The sequence below is a fragment of the Peromyscus maniculatus genome, chromosome 19, assembly GCF_049852395.1.
Source record: "Peromyscus maniculatus bairdii isolate BWxNUB_F1_BW_parent chromosome 19, HU_Pman_BW_mat_3.1, whole genome shotgun sequence".
NCBI classification, from domain to species: Eukaryota; Metazoa; Chordata; class Mammalia; order Rodentia; family Cricetidae; genus Peromyscus; species Peromyscus maniculatus.
Window position 1 is genome coordinate 62,715,250 of NC_134870.1, and position 27,564 is coordinate 62,742,813.

A 27,564-nucleotide genomic window follows, 5' to 3' on the forward strand; every position below is an offset into this window, starting at 1 on the left:
CCAAATCTATGTCAGTGTTAATCAAGTACATTTTTATGCTCTAGTGTGATCTTTCCAAAATGAAATTATAATTATAACACTCCTTTAAAAATTAGCAATATGTTTAGTATAAACGAGTTACTGATTTAAAGGAAATATTAATAGTTAAAGATTCAAAATCTGGTCAAAATTCGGTCTTGTCAGAATTAGAACCAATTGTGTACAAACTTAATCACGTGTTTTTCAGTTTTGATTAAAAAAATCAGTGCTGTAATAGTATGTTGCCTGTGCTAAAGTAAGCCCTGCATTTATTTTCTCTTTGATCCTTACACTGTTATTAATTCCAGTTTTATAGAAAATTATAATTAGTCTCATGTACTAGCTTTATTTGTGTGTGTGTTATTTTTGATAAATTGTCTCCATCTGTAGACTAGGCTAGCCTCAAACTAGCCATTCTCTTCCTGTGTTAGCCTCCCAAAGGCTGTGATCCTACTCAGTCATCAACATGATACACCTCAGTCTTTCTTCCCTCATTCATCCATCTATTCTCTTTTGGCTTATAGCATAGTGTGAAAATTCGACCCGGTTTACTCTGTAATAATCATCATTTTCTACAATTTAGCCTTTAATATCTCTTGTTACATTTGGAACATGAATAAAAAAGCCTTTTTTCCCATAGCATCTGATCCTCAGAACAGCACACCATGCTTGTCATGAAACATGTTTTTATAAATCACTCTTTGGATGGGTGATTTGCTCTGTAGGTGAAATGACACCCCAAAGCTCATTTGTCTTGATTCTCAGCTGTTTGGCAAGATTGGAGGAGCTTTAGGTCAAAGAGCCTTGCTGGAGGAATTTAGTGGCAAGGGTTGGCCTCATCCTCTTCACCCTCTGCTGCCTGTCTGTTGTTGCAACGTGCTGGCTCCTCTACACCTGCTCTCATGCCATCCTTTCTACCAGGGAATGACCTCTTAGAACTGGAAGGCAGAACAAGCCCTTCCTCCCTTAAGTTGCTTCTTGGTCGGTGTTTGGTCAAGGTAATGAGAAAGGCAACTAATACAATAGCTATAGTATCACAGGACAGTGATCATCACTGTTGTGGAAACATCATCTGCTCATTGGCTTATTAATATCACAATTGGTTTCATTAAGCCAAATCTGTAAAATTATGAGTAAAAATGACTTCTTTTGCAAAGATAAGGTTGAAAATACTGAGTGGAAAGAAAATAAAAAAGAATTCAAGTATGTTGGTGGGAATATTTGAGTATATTGGTGTGGTGGTATTGTGTCCCCTAATATATTGTGCACCCTAATAAACTTATCTGAACAGCCACTAGACAGACATAGAGGCCAGAAAACGGTGGCACACACACCTTTAATCCTATCACTTGGGAGACAGAGATCCATCTGGATCTCTGGTAGTTCAAGACCACAAGGGAAACAACCAGGCATGGTAACACACACATTTAATCCCAAGAAGTGATGGCAAGAAGCAGAAAGGTATATAAGGTGTGAGGACCAGGAACTAGAGCCTTATTAAGCTTTTAGTTTTTAACAGCAGTTCAGCTGAGAACCATTTGGATGAGGACACAGAGGCTTCCAGTTTGAGGAAACAAGATCAGCTGAGGAATTGGCAAGGTGAGGTTAGCTGTGGCTTGTTCTGCTTCTCTGATCTTTCAGAATTCACCCCAATATGTGGCTCTGGTTATTTCATTTACAAGATCTTTTAGCAATTTGTCAATTTGTCTATAATATTATAGCTGGATCAGAAAAGGAAAAAAGAAGGGTTGGGGAAGTAGTACAGAATTTTTGTTCTTTAGTTTTCCTCAGATAATTTCATCTCCAAACTTAAGAACTAAGAATTTATCATTGTCCATTATTTACTTTGTAGCCTTATATGATCAAATTTTCAACACATAACTGGAGTTTAATTTTAATTCAGTTTTTCTTGGCCTTAGTTTTGAACACTTAACTTTAAGTACATAGACTTTATTTTCCTTTAATATCTTATTTTCATTACTTATTTACTTTTTATTTTAATCTAAATTTTATGTGGCATCTATGTACTTTATAACTTGAACTGTATTTCTTATTCCTTTTACTCAATTTTCTTAATTTTTCCATTTAGCCATCATGCTTTTATATTAAGAACAATTTCTCATCTTGTGATTTTTTATGCTCTGCTTGTATTTAATTTATTATTACACACATTTTATACGAACCCCAATATGGTGATATTTTATTTATATTAAAATGTTATTTGTATGTTAATAAATAAAGTTGCCCGGGGGGTCAGAGCTATTAGCCAGCCATAGGAAAGCAGGGCAGTGGTGGCGTATGCTTGTAATCCCAGCACTTGGTAGGCAGAGCTAGGTAAGTCTCTGTGTGTTCAGGGATACAGCCAGTATTGGATACACATGATTTTAATCTCAATAAGAATCATAGAAAACCTGGAGGTCTATACAGACAGGCCGTGATGAGGCGGTCATGTGGTTGAGTTTACAACCAATGAGAAGGCAGAACAGAAACTCTATATAAAGACTTTAACACAGGAAGTAGCTCTGGTTCAGAGACGTTCAGGACCACCGCAGGAGAAAGGGTAAGGTTTTAGTTTTTAGCTCTGACCTCTTGGCTTTCTTCTTTGCATTGGCTCTATGTTTTTTATTTAATAAGACGTTTGGTTACATCTACACCCCAGTGCCTTAACTCATAATGTATCAAGGTAACTTTCAATTAAGCAAATTAAGCAGGTTTTCTTTAGCACAACAGATAGTGCCAATATCAATTCTGTTAGAAAGAAGTCAAAAATACTTATTTGCATTATGAAGAAGCATTCTTAAAAGTTCAGAGAGGATATGACATATATTGTGATTACTGTCAGAAAGTGTAGCAATTCTTATGAAGAAAACAGTTAAGGTCAATAGTTTAAAATACTGTAACAGAAAGCTATTCAAATTATACAAAATGCATGAGCACAGTAATGAATGCACACTCAATGCAACAATACTATTTAGAAACCTTATGAAGACTTTTCACAAATGGTACTTGTTTAGTTGTGCATCTGAAGATAGAGGTAAAACAAACATTCTTAGAAATGGAGTGGATTACCTTTCCCACAGGACCAATAAGCTGGGGTTACTAAGAACTAGAAAACCAAGGTCTTACCATCTAGGTCATTCTCTGGAGTCTCAGCTGTGTACCAGTTGGAAGGTGGTCCAGTGCCATTGACAGTCATGGCCGACACTTGGAAACTGTACTGACTTCCTTTCTCCAATCCTGTGAAAGAATTTTCACCAGAAACAAAATGTTACTGAACAACAAGAATTTCCAGCTGAGTTTCCAAAGCTTTAGAAAATTTATGACAATAATTGACATGTTTTAAATATTGTGATTGTTTTGGTAATTATTGTTATTTTGATTATAGGTGGAGAAATAGCATAGCAGAAATTGAAATTATATTTCATCAATTATAAATTCTTGTGTATTTTTCAAGTTTATAAAAATGTATCATTGAAAACAGCCTCAGGGTACATGTAGAATATAAAATATGAATGATGAAGAAATAATCAAAAATAACAAGAATAATTTTCCTCACTGTTCTTTGGAGCCCTGCCTATAAATCAAGAACAGTCAGTTTAAAAATTTATGCTCCCATCATTCATTCAAGGTCAATGATGATGTTTACTTTGGGCCAAGAAAGAAGAATCCAAAGTAAATGAATTTCAGTAGAAAATAAACCCAGCTTTCCGATTTGGAAGCCACTCTTCCACTGTATTTTACTTTGCACCAAATCCCACAGTAGAGAGAACTGGGTTGAATCTCAATAGTAATTTGGATGCATTGTATTATCCACAGAGATTATTTTAGAAATAACAGAAATTATAGGTAGAGTAGAGAGGCCTCACAGGATTATGAGTTTTATCGGTTTAAGATTTTAATCTAAATCCTTTTCTTTTCCCCAAGTCTCAAAGGCATTTAATAACTTGACAAATTGTTGTAAAACAAATAATTCCTGTTGCCCTGGTTTGATTGTTCCTCCAAAACTCATGTTGAATTTTAATGGTCATTTTTACAGTTAGAAGGGGCCATGATGATGTGATTAAACCATGAATCATTTGCCATCATCCATGAATTGATGTTGTTGTGGCAAAGGGATTTAGTTACATCAAAAATGAGCTCCTGGTACAAAGACAAGTTTGGCAAGATTTTCCTTTTGTACATTTGCTTGCACTTCATGGGTTGACCATCACCATATACTGGTACTATGCTCTCAGCCTTCAGAATGATGAGCCAAATCACCTACTATTATTTATTAACCACTAGTTTGTGCAATCTCATTGTAATAGTAGAGATGCATAAAATGTATTTATGTAAAACTCAGTATTTTGTCCAGTTCCCATGTGTCAATATTCTTTAAGGAACCATGCATTAGTTTTAAGACACTGAGAACTTCATGTAAATTGCCCAGATTTCAATTAGTTGGAGAGCTCTTACAGAGATCACAATGTTGTCTCAGTTTGTTTTCTATTTATCTCTCCAGTAGTACGAAACAGTACCAATATTTGGTACCAAAAACATATAAGTGAAGTAAATTTTTGAGGGATAATGCTTATATCATGTGGCAAATTCATACTGATATATTTTCACCAAAAAGATGAGTAATTTTTGTAGCAAGTTAGTTTCTAAATCTCTACTCACAGGGGGTTGAGTCACCCTGATGTTTAAGAATGGTTACATTGAAGCTTACATGCAGGTTACACATATTGGAGAAACTGTTAAATTGATCCACATAAATGTTTGGTAGAGAAGTTGTTTTCTAGAGAAGCTTCTAGTTTTATAAAATGGAGCAGAAGTCCTGCATCTTGAGATTGTTATTGGTGATTTGTCATTGCTGTCTACCCATAAAGCATATGGCAGGGCTTAGTCCTCTGAAGATTTTCATGAAATTACCCCTTGAGAAAACCAATAAAACTGAGAACAGCAGGAATGAATGAAAAGGAATTATTAGGTTAAAATACAGCATTCAACATCATCAAGGGTGTAAAAAGACATTTATGAACATGAGACTTTTGTTGTCCCTCAAGAATGCTACCCATTTGTAAGCACCATTATGGGTCATTGAGAATAGGCATCACAGATTATCTCCTATGAAATTATAGGATGAGTAAGGAAAGAGCTCCAGGACGACATGTTTACCCAAACATGGAATGTAATAATAACTTCTGTAGTGGATTTGTCTGATACAGAATTGAAATTCATCAAGAATATAATCTTCCATGTTACTTAGAGATTTAGCCACACTTCTGCTTAAAATGAAAAAGCAATGGTATCAATCATGTGTGCAACAACTGCTCTCGAGAGCCATCTGTGATCATCAGCTTTCTGTGCCAACTGGGCTGGGCTTTGGCCTTCAGCTCCTGGAGCACTAATCAAATGTTGAGAGACACACATCTTGTGATGGTGCTTCAGTCCATATGCAGTCTTATATTATGAATATTATTTAACAAACACATCAGACGAGGTCTTAAAACCAGACCTTGGATTTCTCTGGCAGAAATTCTATCCTGGGTTCTCAGCTTCTGCTTGAGAGATGAGGACTGCATTATAATGACCTCAGGCCATTCTTTGTGAAATGTATCTTCCTTTTTTTTAGCACATGAAAAAGATGGACTCCTTATTTATTTTTGCAAGAAGAATTAAATCTTGGCCAAATATTTGATACTGCAGGGCACACAGCTTCTTCCACATTTTTCAAAGTTTATTGACATTTTGATTTTATATTTTCCTTTTATTGAAAATGTTTTTTTCTCAAATAACATATCCTGATTAAAGTTTTTCTTTCCTCTATTTCTCCAGGATCCTCTAATCTACCCTCTCATTCCATCTACTCCTTTCTGACTCTCATTAGGAAACACACAGGCTTCTCAGGAATAATGATCAAGTTTTAAAGAAATATAATTCCAAATGTTCTGTTCTTATCTGGTTTAATCCTGACTGAAATGTCATTTCATAACATGAATGAAGAGTATGAATGGAGTTACTTTAAAAAAATCTGAATTCTATTTTGTTCATTCACTTCACTTTGAATCAAATGATTAAATTTCTTTTAATCACTTATCCACATTTTAAAAAAATATATTTTAAGTTCAAAGTCTATCAGAGTCATTAATCTTTGAGTAAAATAACTACAGATAGCAGTTTAGAGACACACTCACCACCCTATAACTATTTTCCTGGTGGTCTCTGGGATGTGATTGCCAGCCAGAGTACCTTCTCTGGAGAGTTCCAAGCCAGTGACAGACATAGTCTTAGTAAACCAAGATATGTGGCCCATGAGGAACAACACCAACACTTTACCTCTGGTCTTCACAATGTTTGTTCACATACATGCATGGGTAACTGCACATACCCATGTATAAGCAGACAAATACATACACACACATGCATACACATAGAGACACACAGTTTTTGTTTTGATTTTTACAATGGTTTTCTGTAATAGGCATAAACTGGGATATCTCTCAGTACAATTGTCTAGATATGTCTATTTAAATATGTATTTAATATTACATATAATTAATATCAGTGTAATATGAATACACAGGTGCATTTATTTCATTACTTAAAGGAAAGCTAGCCTGTAAGTTAAAGTTACTTCTATGTGTATATTTCTACAGTTAAAATTTGACTTCATCTATTTTAGAGTTATCCAGGTCCTTGAGCCAAAAAACTAATCTTCACTCCTTACCACCTAATAGATATCTCTGCATATCCTCCATTCTTCTTGATATTCCCAAGCCTTCTACACATCCCTCCACCTTTCCATATATCCCCCATCCTTCTGCATATCCCCCATCCTTCTCCATGCTCACACAATCACACATTCATCACCTAAGTTTGACATCATTTAATGATCACTTAAAAGTTCAGGGCACCTAAGTTTGAGATCAGTTAATGATTATTTAAAAGTTCAGAGCATAAGACTTCACTTCCAGCAGAATTAGGTTTGAATTTTTCTCTCAGTGTACAGCTGGATGACCTTCCCATTAATGGTAGGTCTCCCTTTATATTTTTCTCATTCAGGAAATGGAAATGGGCAAGTAAAAATGGTTATAAAGATTAAATTTGAAAGCATAAGATTTTTAGCATAGATCTTACCAACAAAGTTTCCTAAATGATGGTTGTTTTTCTAATGAGTGGCAAATAGTCATTATTAGTAGCAATGATCTTTCATTGAATCATATAATGGCATGAAACACAGAAGCACACCAAACATGACATCATGGAGTCTATATTGGGTACAAACCTAGGAGACACATAGACCTCCCATATGATAGTTATCTCTATGAAGAAAGAAGAGTTTCAGATGTCATGCATCATGTGAGTTCTACAATGTTTGTTGAGTTCCTAAATTACAGTCTTAATCCCCCATATGTCTGTGAGTCTGTGTATGAATCCAAATGCATTTATATAAAACTATTCTAAAGTATTGTATATCTATCTTTAGTCATCAAATTATATCATTAAAACAGATTATCCATGCCTATTGTTAATCTTCAAACTAAGAATCATTAACCACTGTAATTCCTCTCTTCTATTTTTAATTTTATACATCATATGGTAAAAGACAGTACATTGTACTCAAGCAGCATGATTTCCCTCAAGTTAGCCTTGTTATAAAATTGCTATTCTGTTTCCAGTTTTCAGCCCATAAAATACCAATGCATGTTTGTCATTATCTTTATTCTATATTGGCCATGAAATGTGAGAACACTCTTAAGTTCAATTCCAAACAACCTTTCCTGAAGATCACTCCAAAATTAAAAACATCATTTTAAAATTTAGTTGATGTAGTTTCTCACAACAATACTGAATCCTGCAATTTAAAGTCCTTGTTAGAAATATGAATTACTTTGTTAATGCAGATGTCTCATTATCATAGTAAAAAAATCATACACAACAAAACACCTGTCTAACAAATAAAGCTTTGTAAAAAAAAAAAAAACAGTTGCATTTCTACCCTTCAATTACACTGTTCAAAAAGAAAACATTAAAGCATTTCCAATTTTCTCACATCTAAATCAATACAGCCATACATGTTCCAGGCATTGAAAACATGGGGTCAAATCCTGCACATTTTATAACATTCTGGATTTATATTGAAAATCAATGACTCTACTTACTAACTATAAAGAATATCAGTTCCTAGATACATTATGGGGGAAAGCCTAAATCAGAGTAAATCTTTAAGGGTGCAGTACTTGCTGGCACCTTAAGGCTTTTGAAACCATGGTCAAAATGTCTAGAAATGTATCAAGTATTCCTGAGTACAAGTCATGAGACAGATAAGAGAAAAGGGAAAGCCCTGACAATTTGCTTTACCAATTGCTGTTATTGTTTCAAACCAAAAAGAAGGATGCATGACATTTTTGAGCTTAATAGCAGATGCAGTTACAAATCTTTTTGATCATATGTGTTTGAATTCCCAACTGTATTTAACTTATTTTGCCACAAAGATGTAATGATGTAATGGTGGAAATAGAAGCTACATTTTTGAATCTAGATTCCTTCAAACCTTTAAAAAGGCAAATTGACAGTTATAGGCTGTTCCCAATAATAAGCTAATTAATTCATATCATGGAATAATAGTGGAATAATAAGGTGGAATAGTAATGACATACTCCATGCTGATTAGATGCTCATATTAACTTACAGAATTCAGAAAAATAAAAATGTAGAGCTGGATTAAAATGCATCCTCCAATAAAATGTACTCAATACATTTTATTGGAGGATGCATTTTAAAATGATTGTGCTTGAGGGGAAAAATAACATGGATCTGTTATGGTGAGAATGTCTTTCCCAAGATTATATGTAGGAGAAATGTTAGCATCAATCCACACTTTACACAGGTCATGATGGACATAATTAGTTAAAGAACTCAGGATGAAAACATTCTGGATTTAAGATGAGCACAATAAAACTGAATAATATTTAAAATATTAACATTTGATTTTTATTTGTTTTTTTTATTCCACATGACTTTCATTAAATACAAATTATTCTATGATATGGCTGTTTGATTTTCTATTGGCTAAAATTATTTGTAATTTTAAACACTATTTCTATGAAAGTAAGACTTTAAGGAAAATTATTTTTGTTTAAAGTGATGCAGAAATAGGAACATGCCTTAGAGTAGGTCCTCCAATTTGGAAAACTGGATCTGTATTGTATCTCCTTTTTAAAATGTGTACACACAATTCATATATGCTTATATGCATGTGAACATAACACATGCACATATCATTGTCCATGAACATTCTTGTATGTTATGGCCTAAAATAGTATATGGGAGTTCATATTACTCGTGCATTTCCTGAATACAGCACTGCCACTTATGTTTATCATTGTTACTTTAATAAAAGAAAATAATCACTAATTTAACTTCTGTTTCTCTATTTGCAAACAAGATTGAACTCTTTATCATGTTTGTTAGCAATTTATCATGCTTTGGATTGAATTTCCAGTCCTTAGTATCTCCGTTTTATTCACCCTTTATTTCATGAACAACATTTGTTTCATATTTTAATGCTTTTGTGTATAGAAGAAATCCAGTGACTAGAAACTGTCAAGGACCCAAAACTTTGTATTCTGTAAAAAGTAGACTCAAACTGAAAGATCCTCCTATGTCTTTATGCCTAATATTTAATATTAGAAATATTAAAATATTTTCAGCAATACTTTTAAAAATGTGATTTTTTTTTCTCAAAGTGACCATGTCTTCTTAGGTTTTTCTAATAAGCACACAGGCCTTACTTTATCATCAATTATTTTTATTTTTCATATTATTTTTTTCATGGTTGAAGAAAATGCATCACAGCTTGAATTTTTTTTAAAAAAAGCTTGATTTTTAAAAAAACTTTATACTAGTGTGTTAAAATGTCATAACTGAATTTTAAATTCAGTACCTATCTAGAATTTTGTCCCATTTTAAAATAGGGAGTGTTATATTCTATAATCTACCTTGGAAACATTCTCACAATTGCCATAAGATTATGTAGACAAAATTCCCATAGGAATAAACTATGTTCTTCTGAAGGCAATGATTATAGGTTAAAGAATAGACAAATAATGAGTGTGTGTGCGTGCGCATGTGTGTGTGTGTGTGTGTGTGTGTGTGTGTGTGTGTGTGTGCATCTATATTAATGATATTATTTAAAAAATCGCTGGATGTCTGTACAGAGGAAAAGGAAGAATAGGTGATTAATTTCCCCACTTTCAATGATAGTTTATTCACTGGACACAGGTAGATTTATATGGAAAATCAATGAGTCCACTTACTTATTTACTACAGAGAATATCAGTTTTCATTTGCCTCTAATCATACAATCATGTGCTGTGATGCTGGGATGGTTTATCTTCATTGTCAGGTACATTTGATTTAGAATGACTTGGGAGACCTTTCTCTGAGAAAATCTTTGCAGCAGTTCCAGAAAAGTTTAGCAGATGTGCAAAGATCCACCCTGGACATAGATATCACCTTCCTATGGGTTGGAGTCTCAGACTGAAAGAACTGAACATAGCACTTGTGTGTCTCAGCTTCCTGACTGGGAACACACTGTGACCATTACCTCATGTTTCTGCTACCATAATTTTCCCTCCATGATGGACTATACCTTGAAAATATGAGCCAAAATAAACTCTTATTTTTTAAATTACTTTGTTAAATATTTTGACACGGCAACGAGAAAAGTAACTGATACAGAAAATTGGTTCCTATTAATTGGGAGATGATGTGACAAAACTTATCATATGGCATATGAGCATTTGGAATTGGTCTGTGGGAGAGATGTAGACGAGTTTAGAGCTGAAGAGTAGGAAAGCCCTTGAATATTATATACTAAGCCATTCTGGCAAGAGTGTGAATATCACCCTCTCCAATAGGCATCTCTGCCAACAGAGATGCAGTCAGTGAATTTTTTGCTTGGGAGGTTTCAGAGGGGAACAAGGACTCTATTGGGATCTGGGCTAAATGCCTTTCATGTTACATTCTGCCAAAAATCTTCCTGCTTTCTGTCCATGTCCCGAAAGACTAAAGTGAGGTCAAATTGAAAGGTAATGGATTAAACAGTTTGCTATATTAAGAGTATAACATCCAGGCTGCAAGCCTGGCTAGAAATAGAAACAGTAATTCTTAAAGAGATTGATGCCACCCAAAAAGAAACCTGCTCTTTGGAACTTGAAAAACAGTAGAGGTGTACTTAAGGCAACTCATCAGGGGTTCCATGCTGTAAAAGTGCAAGTTTGATGAAAGAGGGTGTGAATTGAGAATTATGGTAAAGGGGTTCCTGGATCAAAACAATCACTTCAGGGAGCTTAGTTGTCAAAGTAAACAGAGACTGTGATAGCTGTGGCACAAGGCATTCAGAATATATCTGCAGCTGGCAGCAGGTAGTGTTCTCCATATGGTGCAGGCTCTTCAGGCATTCTAAATATGAAAGGGACAGTGACTATAACATGGAGGTTGGAACCAAGGTTCTAGAAAGCTGCCTAGGTAAGACATAGCAGGGTTAGATGCTCTGGAAGAAAGCTTGAGCTGAGGACGAAATTCCATTGTGTTAAACTGTGAAATCGAAAGTCATTGCAGTGGAGATTGGGATGTTGCTTCTGCCAGAGACATGAGCTAAATGCTAAGGAAAGCTGAGGTTAAGGAATAGAACCAACACAAGGGGAATCACTATGTTTTTAACTTGAAGAGGAGCTGCATGTGTGGGGCTATCCAAGGACAATGGAGACCAGATGACGTCTCTAAGAGTTCCAGATGCTGGCCACAGAGCTTAACGGTTTGGTGGTTGCCTTTCTCTGTTGGATCTTACTTTGAGATGATCTTTCATTATTATGAGTCAAATGATTCTTGTTGTAACAAAAATGATTATTTTTATAATTATGTATAAGAAGTACATTTTGATGTACTAAATATGAATGCAAATGTTGGGTTTTACTCATGTTTCCTTAAAATACAATGAGTAATTTCATTTTTCCATATTAAGTGTTCAAAAAGTGCTATGGTAAAAGAGAAATTGTTAATACTAAAACACACACACACACACACACAGAGAGAGAGAGAGAGAAAGAGAGAGAGAGTCAGACAGACAGACAGAGACGGAGACAGAGACAGAGACAGAGAGACAGAGACAGAGAAGAATGCCAACAACTCATTGGCATTTTTGCAATAAACATGACAAAGAACAAACATTGTTTGTATTTATTATTTAAGTGGATGTTATATCCTAAGGGATAAAATACCTAATAAACAAAAATATGAGTAAAGAAGATATTAGTAAGTTAAAAGTCCATGGCAGTAGCTTGTAAATCATTACTATTTTTTTTTTACAAGAGCTCATAGATAAGATTGTTTTGTGTCTTAGAAGAGACTGGGCTTTGGGCCTTTGAACAATGTTAGACTCATTACAGTTTTGAGGATTTTACAAAAGAACTAAACTTATTTTCTATTATTAGATGTTCTGAAGTTGTTGAGGACCAAGTGTGGGAATAATTATAGTTTCAAAATTATGTATTTAGGTGTCAAGATGACAAGAAGTGGATCTTGTGTGTGTCTTTAGGGGTATGTGTATATAGGTGTGGCCATCCATGTGTGCATGGTGTACATGTGTGTATTTAGGCAAGAAGTTTACATCAGGTATCCTTCTTGTTAATCTGTAAGGTTTTTTGTTTTTTTTTTGAGAAAGAGTCTCTAACTTATCCAGAACTAATTAATTGATTATACTGGCTGGCCACTGAACTCCAGGGAGCCTAATTATGCTCACTCCTACTGCCTTGGTGCTGGGATTATGGGTGGCATGCCTCCTCATCTGACCTAGTATTTTTATGTGAGTGCTACTCATCAAATCTTGAGTTTTTGTACTTGTACACAAAGCCTTTTACCTACTGAGCCAGGAGTCGAATTTGGATAATTAATCTTCATTGTTAACACGACTGGACTTGGAACCATTCAGAAGACACATCTCTGGAAATGTCTTTGAGGAAATTACCAGGCAGGAAGGCAACCCTACCAAGAACATAGATGGTTCCTTTACAAGCCCTTGGGCCCCAGACAAGAAAAATAGAAAGTGAGTGGATTACCAGCATATAGTTTTTCCTCTCCTTGTGACTGTGGGCACATGGTCTCTTTGATATGGTGCACTATACCAGTGGTTCTCCACCTCCCAAATACTGTGACCCTTTAACACAGTTCCTTGTGTTGTGCTGACTCTGACAATAAAATTATTTCATCGCTACTTCATAACAGTAATTTTGCTACCGGTATGAATAGTAATGTAAATATCTGATATTCAGGAGATCCCACAGGTTGAGACCACTGCACTGTACTCTTCAGCAATGAACCAAAAGAAGTCCCTTCTTAAGTTGTTTTTGTCAGCCACTGTCACAGCATTGAGAAAAGGAATGCATACACGTGTCATCCCTAATTTGCTCAGTATCTGCTTTGAGTAACTGTGATGTAATATTACACTATACTTTGAGCAGTTGCAGTGTACCATTATACTATGCTTTTTGCTCAAGGCCATCAATAAGGCTCAATCAGTGATTAGGCCTACAAAACTCTGAGTCTTGCTATCTCCATCACATAAAGTGATGATGGACAAGAAAAGTTTCAATTAGCACTCATCAAAAGCCCTGGTTTGCAGGAACTTGCCTTGAGCAATGCAGTAGTCAACCACTTAGCCAATTACAGTCAAGAAAAGCTGCACATTCTTTATCAAGCTACTGACTGTGGGACAGAGTCATTTCGTATGATCTCCCAGAAACATTCCATCAAGTGTTGCAAGCTTTGTATTTGTCCCAAAGTCATCACCAGCAAACTCAATAACATATCACCATTTTTTTAAGTATCTCCCCGTCCCTCCCTCTCTTCACTTAAAACTCATTCTTGTATTCCTGAGCACACAGCTTCCCTGGGATGCCTGTAGAAGACTTTCCTAAGTCTGTTTACTAGGAACCTAGATTAACATACACCAAGATTCTAAAACTATAAGAAAATACATTGTTTTTCATTTTATAAAACAAAAAATTCTCACTGGCAGCAGTGGTGCCCACCTTTAATCCTAGCACTCGGGAGGCTGATGCAGGCAGATCTCTGTGAATTTGAAGCCAGCCTGGTCTACAAAGCTATTTCCAGGACAAGCTCCAAAGCCACATAGAGAAACCCTGTCTTGAAAAAAAAAATAAATTATCTTTATGAAAATTGGATCCAGTTTTCATAAACATTAACCTCCTTTGATCTCCATGAATATGTATACAAAAGTAGATTTACTTATGTATTTATAGAGAGTGCAATAATCTCCCTCTTCACTCCATCTTCTTCTCATTTTCCACTTTATTTTGACATTTGTGGTAGGGAGGGGGATCAATGTGAGTAAAATACAGAGCCACTTCATTAGAAGTTTTTTAAAGTTGTTAAGTAGAAAGTTAAAAGTTGTTAGGCAATAAGAGATACTGAATCAGCAATTCTGAGAGAGTAACAGAAAAAAATCCTATGATGCACTTATTAAGATGATGATACAGGAGGAAAATGGGTAGTGAAGGTATTACAGAGCATATAAAGTTAAAAATATAAAGGTTATTCTTGTTCAGGCCAATAAATGTCACCTGCCAGGAAAAAAAAGTCGATGTTCCTTTGAAGTGAGAGTATATTTTATTCCTAAAGCATTTAATTCGTCAAAAGCTTGCCAGACTGCACTGTGTGAACACTGACCTGTGAACAGGTACCAGAGGTTATTCGGCTCCAGTGTTTCCATCTCGCCCCTACGGGTAGTCTTTCTGTGTCGAATTTTATAGCCAGTAATAAATCCATTTTGTGTTCCTGATGGGGGAGGAAGCCAGCTTACTTTTATACTCTGTAAAATAAAAAAAAATGTAAATTAAGACATCGAAGAGAGAAGGACAACTGAGCGGGGTCAGAGAACCAACCCAAGCACAAGTCTGAATAAAACAGAGAGGCAAGTATTGTAAGGCATGGCTTCCAAATTAAATCCTTTCCTATAATCTGACAGCATTCATAACGGCTTTATTTTAGTAAAAATGCATACAATTTCTTTGACTGATGACATGCAATATCATGTCTTCCTTGCAAGCACCATTAAAATGATAATAAAGGATTTTAAATAGTAAAAGCCATTAAAGGGAAGGAATAGGATATACCAGATGAGAGACAGCAATATGTTGGAGTAAATTGGAGGCAAAGGAGAAAACAAGGCCTAAGAACATTTTTTTTAACATGTTAATGAAAACCAAGCTAATTTCCATTTAAAAATCATCTAATTCTAGGACTTTCTGCTTCCATTACAACTTGAACATGGTACTAAGGCAGATTCCTGAAACAGGAGATGACCTGGAAAGCTTAAATATGAGTTGAACTGCAGCTTCTTACATCAAGTGAACTAGTCCACTGCCTCTCACTGACTGGAGTAGCTGAGAGCTCAGTGCTCAGAGTTCTTGAATACAAAGGTCACAGATTCAGATAAGAGGCACACCAGTGAGCAGAAATGGAAGGGGTTATCAGGTCCATGATGTGAGGTGTCCACATTTTCTTTTCTCATCCAGTACCCAGGGAGACTTAAGTTAACTAAGGACAATATCAAATAAATCTTCATGACAGAAAATGAAGAACTTTGAACAAGGGCAAAGGACCCCAGCCTGAGTCCCCAACAGTGAAGCCATAAGTTAACAAGTCCCACCCAGGGACCAGAGTTTGCCCTTTGCAAGTTAGCATTTAGAACATCATTTTAATATAAACTGATAATTTCATATGACTTAATATCAAGCAAAGTCTTTGACACACACACACACACACACACACCCATAAAGAAGGAAGTAGTCCTGTTTTCCAGGTAGCCTCCCTGGTGATGTGAGTAGCAGTCCAGTCATCCTTGTTCTACATCTAGTATCCTCCTATGAGTGAGTACATACCATATTTGTCTTTCTGAGTCTGGGTTACCTCACTCAGGATGATTTTTTTCTAGATCCATCCATTTGCCTGCAAACTTCATGATGTCAAAAGACACGGGGATCGCCCAATGATGGAGAAATGGCTGAGATCTACATGAACAGCCTGGACATGAGTGGGAGTAATGAAGGGCAAGGGTCGAGGGAAAGAGAGCCTGTGGGAGCGGGAGATCCCAGCTGGATCAAGAACACAGAGGGAGAACAAGGAATGGGAGACCATGATAAATGAAGACCACATGAGAAAAGGAAGAAACAAAGTGCTAGAGAGGCCCACAGAAATCCACAAAGATACCCCCACAATAGACAGCTGGCAATGATCGAGAGACAGCTGGAACTGACCTACTCTGGTGATGGGATGGCCAAATATCCTAATAGTCGTGCTAGAAACCCCATCCAACGACTGAGTGATCTGGATGCAGAGATCCACAGCTAGGCCCCGGTTGGAGCTCCAGGAGTCCAATTAGCGAGAAAGAGGGGGGGTGGTTATGAGCTAGAATTGTTAAAACCAAGGTTGGATAAAGCACAGGGACAAATAGCCAAATGAATGGAAACACATGAACTATGAACCAAAGGCTGAGGGGCCCCCAACTGGATCAGGCCCTCTGAATAGGTGAGACAGCTGATTGGCTTGATCTGTTTGGGAGGCATCTAGGCAGTGTTACCAGGTCCTGTGCTCATTGCTTGAGTTAGCTGTTTGAAACCTGGGGCTTATGCAGGGACGCTTGGCTCAGTCTGAGAGGAAGGGACTGCACCTGCCTGGACTGAGTCTACCAGGTTGATCTCAGTCCTTGGGGGAGGCTTTGCCCTGGAGGACATGGGAATGGGGAGTGGGCTGGGGGGAATGGGAGGGGGGGAGAAGAGGGGAGAACAAGGGAATCCATGGCTGATATGTAGAACTGAATGGTATTGTAAAATAAAATAAAAGGAAAACAAAAGAAGGAAGTAGTACATAATAAGTACTGATTGATCTGAAAGAAACAATAATACTATACATAAAAGAGGTCTGGAAAATATAAAATTGTACACCAAAAATCTAAGAGATAATAACTAAGCCTGAAAAATATGACAGTAAAAATGAAAAGTTGCTGTGGATATCATTCTATATAAATAAAACACTGATGGCCAGTGACCAGGCAGGAAGTAGGTGGGACAAGGAGAGAGGAGAATTCTGGGAAGCGGAAGGCTGGAGAGAGACACTGCAGCCACCGCCAGGACAAGCAGCATGTAAAGACTCTGGTAAGCCACCAGCCACGTGGCAAGGTATAGATTTATAGAAATGGGTTAATTTAAGATAAAAGAACAGTTAACAAGAAGCCTGCCACGGCCATACAGTTTATAAGTGATATAAGCGTCTGAGTGATTATTTTATAAGTGGATTGTGGGACTGCGGGGCTTGGGGAACCTGGAGAGAAGCCCTCCAGCAACAAAAAGTTCCATAGATATATTAGAAAATACTTATTTCAAAAGAAAGAAGGGAAAAGACTGTAGTGAATTGGAGAGAGAGAATAAGAAACTATTCTTTATATAACTATCACCTCCAACATCTAAACGGTACATTGAGAGGATATAAAGACAACAGGGTATGAGGTAGAAAATTAGCAAAAAAATTAAAAAAAAATAGTAAATTCAGTTACTTCATCTTTCCTATAACTGAGCCTTGAAGAAGTGGAAGAATTTGGGACTATCTTAAAAAGAACCACGGAATACTGAATAAAACAAATTAAAATGTAGTATCACACTAAAATTGGTAGCTGTATTAGATCCTTATGAGAGGTAGCTGGGTATAACAGTTTCCAGAATGAGGGGTGTAGGAGACATGTCATATCAAATAGATCCAGAAAAAGAATGACATCAGCATTCTCAAAAAATATTTGAAGTTATAAAATAGTGCAGTGTAACTGAGAAAATTCTAGGTGGGAAATGTCAGTGTAGCACTCTATGTCATAAGATACATAAGCAAAAGGAAGGTATAAGGCAGGTAGGCACGGTAATGCATGCTCCTGTAGGGGAAGCATGTGGGTATTTCCAATGTGCATGGCTTCAGAGACACTTCTTTGTGTCCCCTTTATCAGAAGGCTGGTGAGAGCATGTTCTGGGAAAACATAATTCCCATGAAAGAGACTTGAAATCCAGATAATCTGAAGCAGAAACTTGGAAGTCTCAGGAAGACAGGAAGAAAGAAGTAGGAAATTCACAAAAGTGGAGTGACCACTTTATCTGGAGAGGGGAGGTATGGGTGTGGGATCAATAGAGAACAGCAAGGGTGCCTAGAAGAGCCACTTGGAAACATATTACATATCCTTTAGATGCACATGTAATATTAATATCTCGATTATGTCACTTGGGGTAAAAATATTCTCCCCAAGAGCCATGGACTAGCAACAAAACCCCAGTGCTAGGCATGGGGAACCTCCCTTCAAGTAATTAGTTAGAGGAGTCCAAGAGATCTCCAAAATATTTGAGTTTTTACTGTTGTCCTTGTGTGAAGTGTAAAGGCAACAGACAGTGCAGACATAGCACTTGGGGAAATCCAGTTGGAACTGCCCTGGAAACCTCCTCCTTGAGGACTAGCTCTCATATCAGTTGAGGGTGCTATACAAGCTGCCAAGGGAGAAAGACAGTTAAAAGCCTTACCAAACTACAATAATGTTACCAAACTAGACTAGGAAGGTATCACTAATAACGCAATTGCAGCACTTACATCCTAGGGGTAACCCACCAGCCACCTGATTGGACTTAAAGCCCACTTAATAGGAGGAAAATTATGCACCGTACTGTAAGCCAATTGAACTACCTGTGGCTGGTGAGAACCTTTTACTGGAATGTTCCTCGTCCAGTATTACCAATTACCAACTGCATCCTAAATACCCATCATTATATTTCTAGATAGGTATAGTTATTACTCCTTCTGCTGGATAGTTTCATGTCAACTTGATATAAACTAAAGTCATCTGAGAAGTGGGAACCTCAATTAAGAAAATGCCTCTACAAGATCAGGCTTTAAGCAAGCCTGTAGAGCATTTTTTAACTAGTGATAATAAGGGAGGCTAGTTCATTGTGAGTGGTGCCATCCCTGGGCTGGTGGTACTGGGGTCTATAGGAAAACAGGCTTAGCAAGTCATAAAGAACAAACCAATAAACAGCACCCCTCCATGACCTCTGCATCAGCTCCTGCCTCCAGGTTTCTGCCCTGTTTGAGTTCTTGTCCTGGATTCCTTCACGGATGGTTAAGCCAAATAAACCCTTTCCTCTCCAACTTTATTTTGTTCAAAGTGTTCCATCACAGCAATAGTAACCCTAACTAAGGCACCCCTCATCAATGAAGTTTCTTTTTATAGTGGATGTTGACCATTACAGAAACTATAATTGGCAAAACTGTAGATACTAACCGTGGGGTGCCCAGCCTGAACTAACACTTCTACAAAGTTTACACCTAAAGCTCAGGAAACATTGCAGAAGAAAGGCAGAAAAACTGTAGGACCCTAAGCACAAGGACATGTACAGGGAGATAGTGCCTTCTATGTATGACGGTGAACCGGACCTGAATTCTTGGTGGGGGAGGACGCATGAAGGCTATCTTAGAGTCAGCTGATGAAAACATGTCCATGTTTTCTCTTTACTATTACTTTGTCTCTACTTACAATAAAACCATTTTTGGGTGTTGTGGTGCTGTGGATGCATGTAATTCCTCATACTAGACAAGTGTATAACCAGTGAGCAATAGTCCTACCTCAATTCTTATGGGTATTTTGTTTGTTTGCTTTGGTTTATAATCTGAGTCATTTCTACCACTAACATCCACCCTGTCTCATACTCTACTGTCAACTTCTCTAGATCTTTTTCCCATAAAACCTTTTGCCAGCTACCCAGTAGCCACCTTTTCTGCTCTTTGGGGGAATTCACATATTGCCTTAGTTCTACTTTTTCTAATCAAATGAAAGTTCTCAGGCTTATCTTCAGTGTGCTAAGTCATAATCCTATGTTCCTATCTTGAAGTTATTTTTGTTGTTCCACACTGCCTGTACCCCAAACCCATCCCCAGCAATCTAAAACTTTGTCATTGGTATGAATAATTCATGCTTTTAAGACTAGTCCCAAGATTATACATGTGTTTGCCATCACATTTTCATTAATCTTTTCATTTTACATCTATTTCTAACCACCATCTCATCTAGAACATATTTCACTGGAGTTACCGAATGAATGAAAGAAACATTTAAACAAAAAACAAATCAACTGTCTACAATATAGAGAATCAGACAAGTGCAGGATAAGAAAGGTAAAAAAACGCAAAGTTAAAAGTAATTTTTATGGGTTTAGGAACAAATTTTGAGTGTGCTTGGCTTCAAAGCAACCAAGGGTTAAAAAAAAGTAAACAGGTAGAGAAATTCTTAAAATATAAAATTATCATCTTTAGTCAAGATAAGATGGCAGAGGTTACCAGGGTTGGAGTTCAGGGAATAACACCTCATGTCTTGCCCTGCTGAGTGTTTTTCCCAACTCCACTTCTCTGTAAACACAGTTTCCCATTGGCTACCAGCCTGCAAATAATGACACAGAGCCTTATTAATTATGAAAGGTTGGCCTTAGCTTAGGCTTGTTTTTTAACTGGCTCTTATAACCTAAATTAACCCTTTTCTATTTATCTACATTCTGTCAGTACCGCCTGTCCACCATGTCTCCTGGGAGTCCTTTCTCTTACTTAGATTTCTCCTCCTACTTCCTTTCTTTGCCCGGAAGGTCCACCTATACTTACTGCCTCACTGTGCAGCTTTTTATTACCCCAATCACCACAATATACTTCACATAGTATACAAATATCCCACAACACTCACTCCCCCACCCCCACCACATTCTGAATTGCAGGAAACAGCTTTCTCTGGCACCCTCTTGTATTTAATGGTCTGAACAAATCCCCTGGAAGGTTGGCTACAGGAAAAAGGACACTACAGATAGCAAATGCCAAGGTAGACTGCCCAACTGATGTCCAGTCTTTTATCCCATGGGTTTTTACTTACAGATCATTGACTCTTCTTTTGAAACTCTCAACAAACCCCATTGGGTTCTCCCCTGTGAAGAGTGCCTGTCAGTATTAACTACCTACCTGGTTCGTGTTTGAGTCTCATGGTTTGTGTAACTACCATTTGCTTGTACTTTAATAAATTTGTGTGCCTTCATGCCTTCAAAAAAGAAAATACTAATTTGATATTAAGTTTGATATGTTAAGTCACCACATTCCAAATGAGTATATGCTGAATTATTCCATTTCTATTTTAATCTAAGGATAGGAAACAATAACATAAAAATAAAAAAGAATAGTTGCAGAAGCAGTGACACTTTGGGGTTGATTACACATGAGTACAAGACAACTTTGAGGGGTGATGCAAGTTTTCTGGAGACCAATTTCATGGTTGTTACACTGGTGAAAGCAAGATTAGAATTATTTCACAGATTATTGGACTTTGTTATATGTATGTTGGTGGTATTTAACATTTCAAAAATAATAACATGCGGTGTTCTTACAACATTTAAATTATTTTAAAATAAACATTAAAAACGTTCTTTGGTGGCAATAAAAATAAATGTCCAGGCTTTACAAAGGAGCCAGACCAAAAAATCAAGGAATACATTCCTGAGTCTGGCTCACAATCCAGAGTCTTTCCTTTCCTTTGGTCATGGGGCAAGGTTAGACAAATGCAGGATAGTACTCTCTAGGCAGAGAGATATCCATGATCATTTTCCCACCTACAAAATAGGTGCTCTAAAATAATTGAATTCTTGTTTGATTGGTTGTTTTTGTGAGACAGGGTTTGTCTTATAACAGCTCTGGCTGTCCTGGAACTTGCTTTGTAGACCATGCTGACCTTGACTCACAGAGATTTGCCTGCATCCTAAGTGCTGTGATGAAAGTTATGTGCCTCCCGCAACCGAGCAATTTAATTCTTTTATACAAGGAGATAAAGTCATGTAAAGGTGCATTTTTTTGCTAACTATTCTGACAATTATAACATGTGCCAAACAGTATATTTTTCACTATTCATCATATTTATTTTCTATAAACCTTGTGAAACCTTAATTCTCAATGCAGAAACATTGCTCTTACAGAAAATAGTAATTTGGATCCCTTCCAGCCTCTTATTACAAAACACATGTCAACTTGTCCATAACATGGCCTTCTCGTGGTTTTCCTTTAAAATACCTTATTTAATATTATTGGTTAGTATTGAGTTTTAATACCCAACCTAGCTTACTTAGCTCCTATTCTCCACAAGGCATGTCACCATCTTCTTGTAGTTAGTAATACTGAACACATGCTAGTACTACAAATCAGAGACACTAAAAACAATAAAATTTGCAATAGAAACAGATAATGGGAATAAAAGTCCAAGTTAAAGAAAAAAGACACTCTTCCTATGTGAGATTTAAAGGAAGAAGACAGGATAGAAGATGATAATTTTTTTTTAATGTTCTGCCCAAGACCACTAAAGGACCATGAATAGTAAAATTGTGATTACTTTAGTGAGTATTCATTTCTCGCTAAAGATATAGACATTGCAAATAGTGAGGATCAATTATAGTTTTACAAATATATTATTTACAGTTGAAATATATAAATCATTCGTGTACAGTTTAAATATAATGTATTATACAAACTACTCTTTATATCACTTGAACAACTTATTTATGATGTTAGAATGTTAGGAGAACATGGAATTACTGAGATTATTGGCCCTCACATATACACTAATATGACAGGTTATTCCCATTATTCTTAATATTTGTTAATAGCATATTTAAGCTACTATAGACATACCAATGGTCCACACTCTACATGTATGAATTTATAGTCCTGCTAATTCTGTGAATTACAGTTCATTTTTTGCCTTTTGCTCTGTCATATAAACTACAACACAAGGTGGTTAAGTAACTTCAAATCATGTATCCTGTAATTGATGAGACAGTTTTGAAGCTGAAATACTGTGATTCTAAAACTGGTGTTTCATTACAATTTAATACTGCCTCTCAAAGGAGGTTCACAAAGTTAAGAATCTAGTTCATTTAGTCATTACTCATTGACAATATATCCATGGGAATAAGCAAAACTCAAATCATGGCTTCCCTATTCTGACAGAAGAAAGAGACATAAACTATGAAAGGCAGAGTGCCAAGAACTAGAGAGGAATGTCTTAGTGGCACAAGAAACAAAGATTAGTTCTTGTCTCATATGGTAAAGAAACACTTTACCACAAGTTCATCCTTCAAGTTTGAACAGATCTTTACAGAGGGGGTCGAAAAGATATTTAAAGATAAATACCTTTATCTTTAGGGAAATAAGATGGTGAATATGTTATAACAATCTAAAGCAACTTCAGATCATGTAATATCTGATGGTTTGTGCACATGGTATATTTTGGAAGACAAAATGTGAAAGATATGTTTGAAAAAACTAAATTTCACAGATAATGCTAAAAAGACATGAACTTGGATCAGATTTCACATTGGGAATTTGACTAAGTTCATTGGTAGATAAGTCAATGAAAAATATAAAAGTTTCCTTTTTCTTTTTTTTCTCTTGGTCTCCCAAATTTTTCATAGCCTTCAATACATACATTCTCACCCAGCTACTCCAGCCCCTACCCCTCACAATACATTTTTATATGTATGGATTTTTTTTCCAAAAGTGTTTCAGATTCTAGCAAAAAAAAAAATCTAGAATTAACAAAATACAGGTTCATATTTATGGTCACCCTAAAAGACTTCAGTGAATGTTTACCCTGAGTTTATCATGTGGCAATGCTGAAAGATTTTCTAACTGTTAAGTGTTCTTGCTTTACCCCTGTAGAATCACAGGGCCCTTTCTTACTGGCAATTTAGTCACCTAAATTCTCCCACTAAGATTATTGAAAAGAACAAAGAGGGCTGTGGAGATGTCTCGGGGGACAAAGTGTTTGTCTTGCAAGCATAAAAGATTAAAGTTTGGATCCCTATCACGCATGCACATGATGGGTGGACATGACAGTCTATCTGAAATTCCGTCTTATAGAAGGTGAAAGGGGAACTCCAGAATAAGATGGTAAGGTAGATTAGCTATACCAGTGCCTTTGGTGGTAAAGAGTTACAATTAATTTACTTAAAATGGTCTACTTAACTATATTCCCAAACTAACTGGGATAGTCTTGTCTAAATCAATGACATGGGTTTTTTTTTGTTTCATGGGAATTGTTTGTTAGCGGTTTATTTTCTTTTCAGTCTACATGCATGTGAGTAGTGCATGTGAAAATAAGAGAAATAACTGATAAGCCCACCATCAAAGTTGTCTCAGAAGCAACATGTCTTAAGTTTCTATTCCTTTTCAAGTTTCTAATTTTAAATCCACATCTCACAACAGACTAATGATTTGAGTTTTTTCTATAGTAAGATGTGGCTCATATGCTAGCTACAGAATCCCACTGCTCACAAGCACAACCAGAACCTTCACTGTCAATGAGTGATTCTAAAAGTGGAATATATTGGAAAGGAAGAAAAGAGACAAAATAAATGATGTTGAGAATATGGATTTATTCTTTGTTGGACCAAAAAATAGCACTTTTTTTTCTACTACAAAATGACAGGGGCACCAAGAGAGATGAATTAGCAAAAAAACACATTAGGAACTACTTTTCTTTCAAATACGTTTGCTGAGCATCTTACTCACATGGAGTACAATCTTCATTTTTTATTTTAGCAAATAGAAACTTCATGTCTGAGTAGTGAGAAGGCATAGAGAAAGAGAAAACAAAAATAACACATAAAAATAAAGATAATCAATACATGTTTTAGAAGTGAATTTAAAAGGATTGGGTAATTTTTCTGAATTTCTCTAGTAAAAGGAAAGATAATAATTTAAAAGCTCATGTGTCAGACATAAGCAACTCAGTAGATTATAATAATCCACTGAAGTAAAATTGTCTGATAAACAACACACTTAAAAAGCCACCAGAATCCATAGCAATTGGAGAAATGCAAATTAAATCTATGTTAAGATTGCATCCTAGCCCAGTCAAAATGATTATGATCAAGGAAACAACTGAAAACAAACAATGGCAAGCATGCATGGAGAGAGAAACTTTCATGCATTGTTGGTAGTATTACAGACTACTTCAGTCACTCTGGAGATAAGTGTATAGAATTTTAAAATTATAAAAGTAGATCTACCATATATAACCATAGTTATACCACTTCTTGGCACATACTCAAAATCCTACTCCCCAGGTACCTGCTCAGCTACATTCATTGTTGCTGTATTCACTATACCTCAGAAATGGAAACAACCTAGATGCCTTTCATCTGAAGAATATATAATAAAAATGTACTGACTATATACAATATAATTCTATTCAGTTGCAAATAAAAATGGAATTAGGAAATTTGAAGGTATATGGTAGTATAAAATATTGTACTGAATGAGATACGACAAAACCAGGAAGACAAACTGCATGCTCTCTCTTATTTGTGGCTTCCACCTCTGAAACTTTATGAATGAGCACATAACCTGAAGCAACTGCAGAATACAAGAAAGGGCAAGAAAGAAAAAGGGACTGTGGTGGAGGAGGTCTAGAGAGGGGGATTTTAGGACACAAGTGATCTGAAAGAGGAAATGTATGAACTTTAACTCAGGGATGAGGACAGGCTAATACAGAAAGAGGAGGAGATGGCATGAAGAACATTACTGGTATTTCAATGATAGGGAAACTACACACACACACACACACACACACACACACACACACACACACACACACACACACACACTGTACTTGGTTACCTCCCAGAATGTTATTGACAGCATACTGTTAGGATGCTATTGACACCATTCACAAGCTATAAGGAGTGGAGGAATTGAGCTGTAACTGACCTGGGAGCCTCCTCCCACAGGACAAGCTCTCATAATATCTGAAGGTGTTTGTAAGTTACCAAGGGAGAAAAGCAATCAATAGTCCTACATACCCCGCTGTAAAACCTATGAACCATAACTCCAGTGATCTCAACAAGGTATCTCCAGTGTTGTAATCCTGATGTTATATCTTTGGCATAACATCTGTCTAATAGAATTTAAAGCATATTCAGTATGAGGGAATTCATGCCTGGTACTGTAAAACTAGCTAACTACTTGTAGCTGGAGAGGTCACAGACTCTATTTGAGAACATACTGCTGCAATTTTCATAAACTGGTACAATTTCTAATTATATAAGTATAATATGTATCCTGAATACTTCTTCTCACACCTTAGTGTCTCTCACCTCTCATCAAACAAGCTTCTTTTTGCAGTAGATGAAGATTATTACAGAAATCTACAGGTCAAAATGCAGAGAACAACTACCAAGGGCAACTTCCTAACTTTTCATTTAGAATAAATTATATCAATAATAAAATCATAATCAGGAATGCAATTTCTTTTTCCTGATGCTATGATAAAATGCTGTAATAAAGGCAGCTTTGAGAAGGATATGGATCACTTCTGCTCACAGTCATAGCAGCAGTAGCTTGAGGCAGCTAGCCACAGCAAAGAAGGAAAAAGCAAATGATGTCTGTATTCTAGTGTTCAGCTTATACTCTTTGTTTGTACAGTTAAAGATCTCCTGCTCAGGGAATGGCTCACCAACAGTTAAGATGGATCTTACAATATCAATTAACATAATTATGACAATTCTAGAGAGACATTCTAAGGGGTTGATCTTAATCCAGGGAACTTTTTACTGTGTTCCTGGAAGTTAGCAGCAAATACCAATGATCACACATGACATATCAATTGCATGAAGACAGTATTTAACATTTAACTTTCATAATTTATCTTAGCATTTGCTATAGTTTTTATAGATGTTGAAAACATCTACTTGAATTTTGAACAAGACTAAGTCTACTAACAAGTATATTTTAAGCTCAATTATGAGTATACCTTTGTTAACAGCATCTAAACCTGTTCTTCCTTTTAATAAACTACATAAAGCCTATAAATTTAATGGAATCTTTATATAAGCCTATAAACTTTTGGTGCTAAGTATGAATTTGATAAAATGTCAATAGAACATCACTATAGCATATATATGTATGTATAAATACATATATATTTCTTGCTGCTGTATGCAATTTCAGTGATTTATTTATTATTATTATAAATATATAATCTCTTCTGAATAAATTATGTTAAAATACTGAGTTGCATATCAAAATTTATATTTGTGAATTTTTGTGAGCAACTATTATTCAAAGTGACAAGAAAGGAAGTTGGTAAGCACATTCAAAGTAAAGCTATTGCACACTGCAGTCTGTCACTACTACATAGTTTGTAAAAACTGTGAATGATTACATATAAAGTGATATTTGATTTTAACTAAGATTTTTAATCATCTTTTAATTAATATAAGAAACACTGCTCTGTTTTATAAAAAAATAAAAACCTATGATGATCTTATGTAGTGACTGACATAATAGGACCACATATTATTTGGTCCTACATATGTTTATGTCCAGCTTTATAAATCGAGAAAGTGACACATTTTCCTAGAGATTAAACTTGGTTTT

General features: G+C 36.0%; 1 protein-coding gene across 2 annotated transcripts in view; it reads right to left on the reverse strand.

Annotated features, from left to right (window-relative positions):
• Positions 1-27,564, reverse strand: part of Dcc (DCC netrin 1 receptor) — a 1,155,384-nt gene that overhangs the window by 192,466 nt on the left and 935,354 nt on the right. For both annotated transcript variants that reach the window (XM_016001609.3, XM_016001571.3), the window contains exons 13-14: positions 14,752-14,893; positions 3,145-3,255 (exon numbers count right to left, since the gene is read on the reverse strand). In XM_016001609.3, the coding sequence (XP_015857095.1) occupies positions 3,145-3,255; positions 14,752-14,893 (253 nt within the window). The remainder of the gene's footprint in view (positions 1-3,144; positions 3,256-14,751; positions 14,894-27,564) is intronic.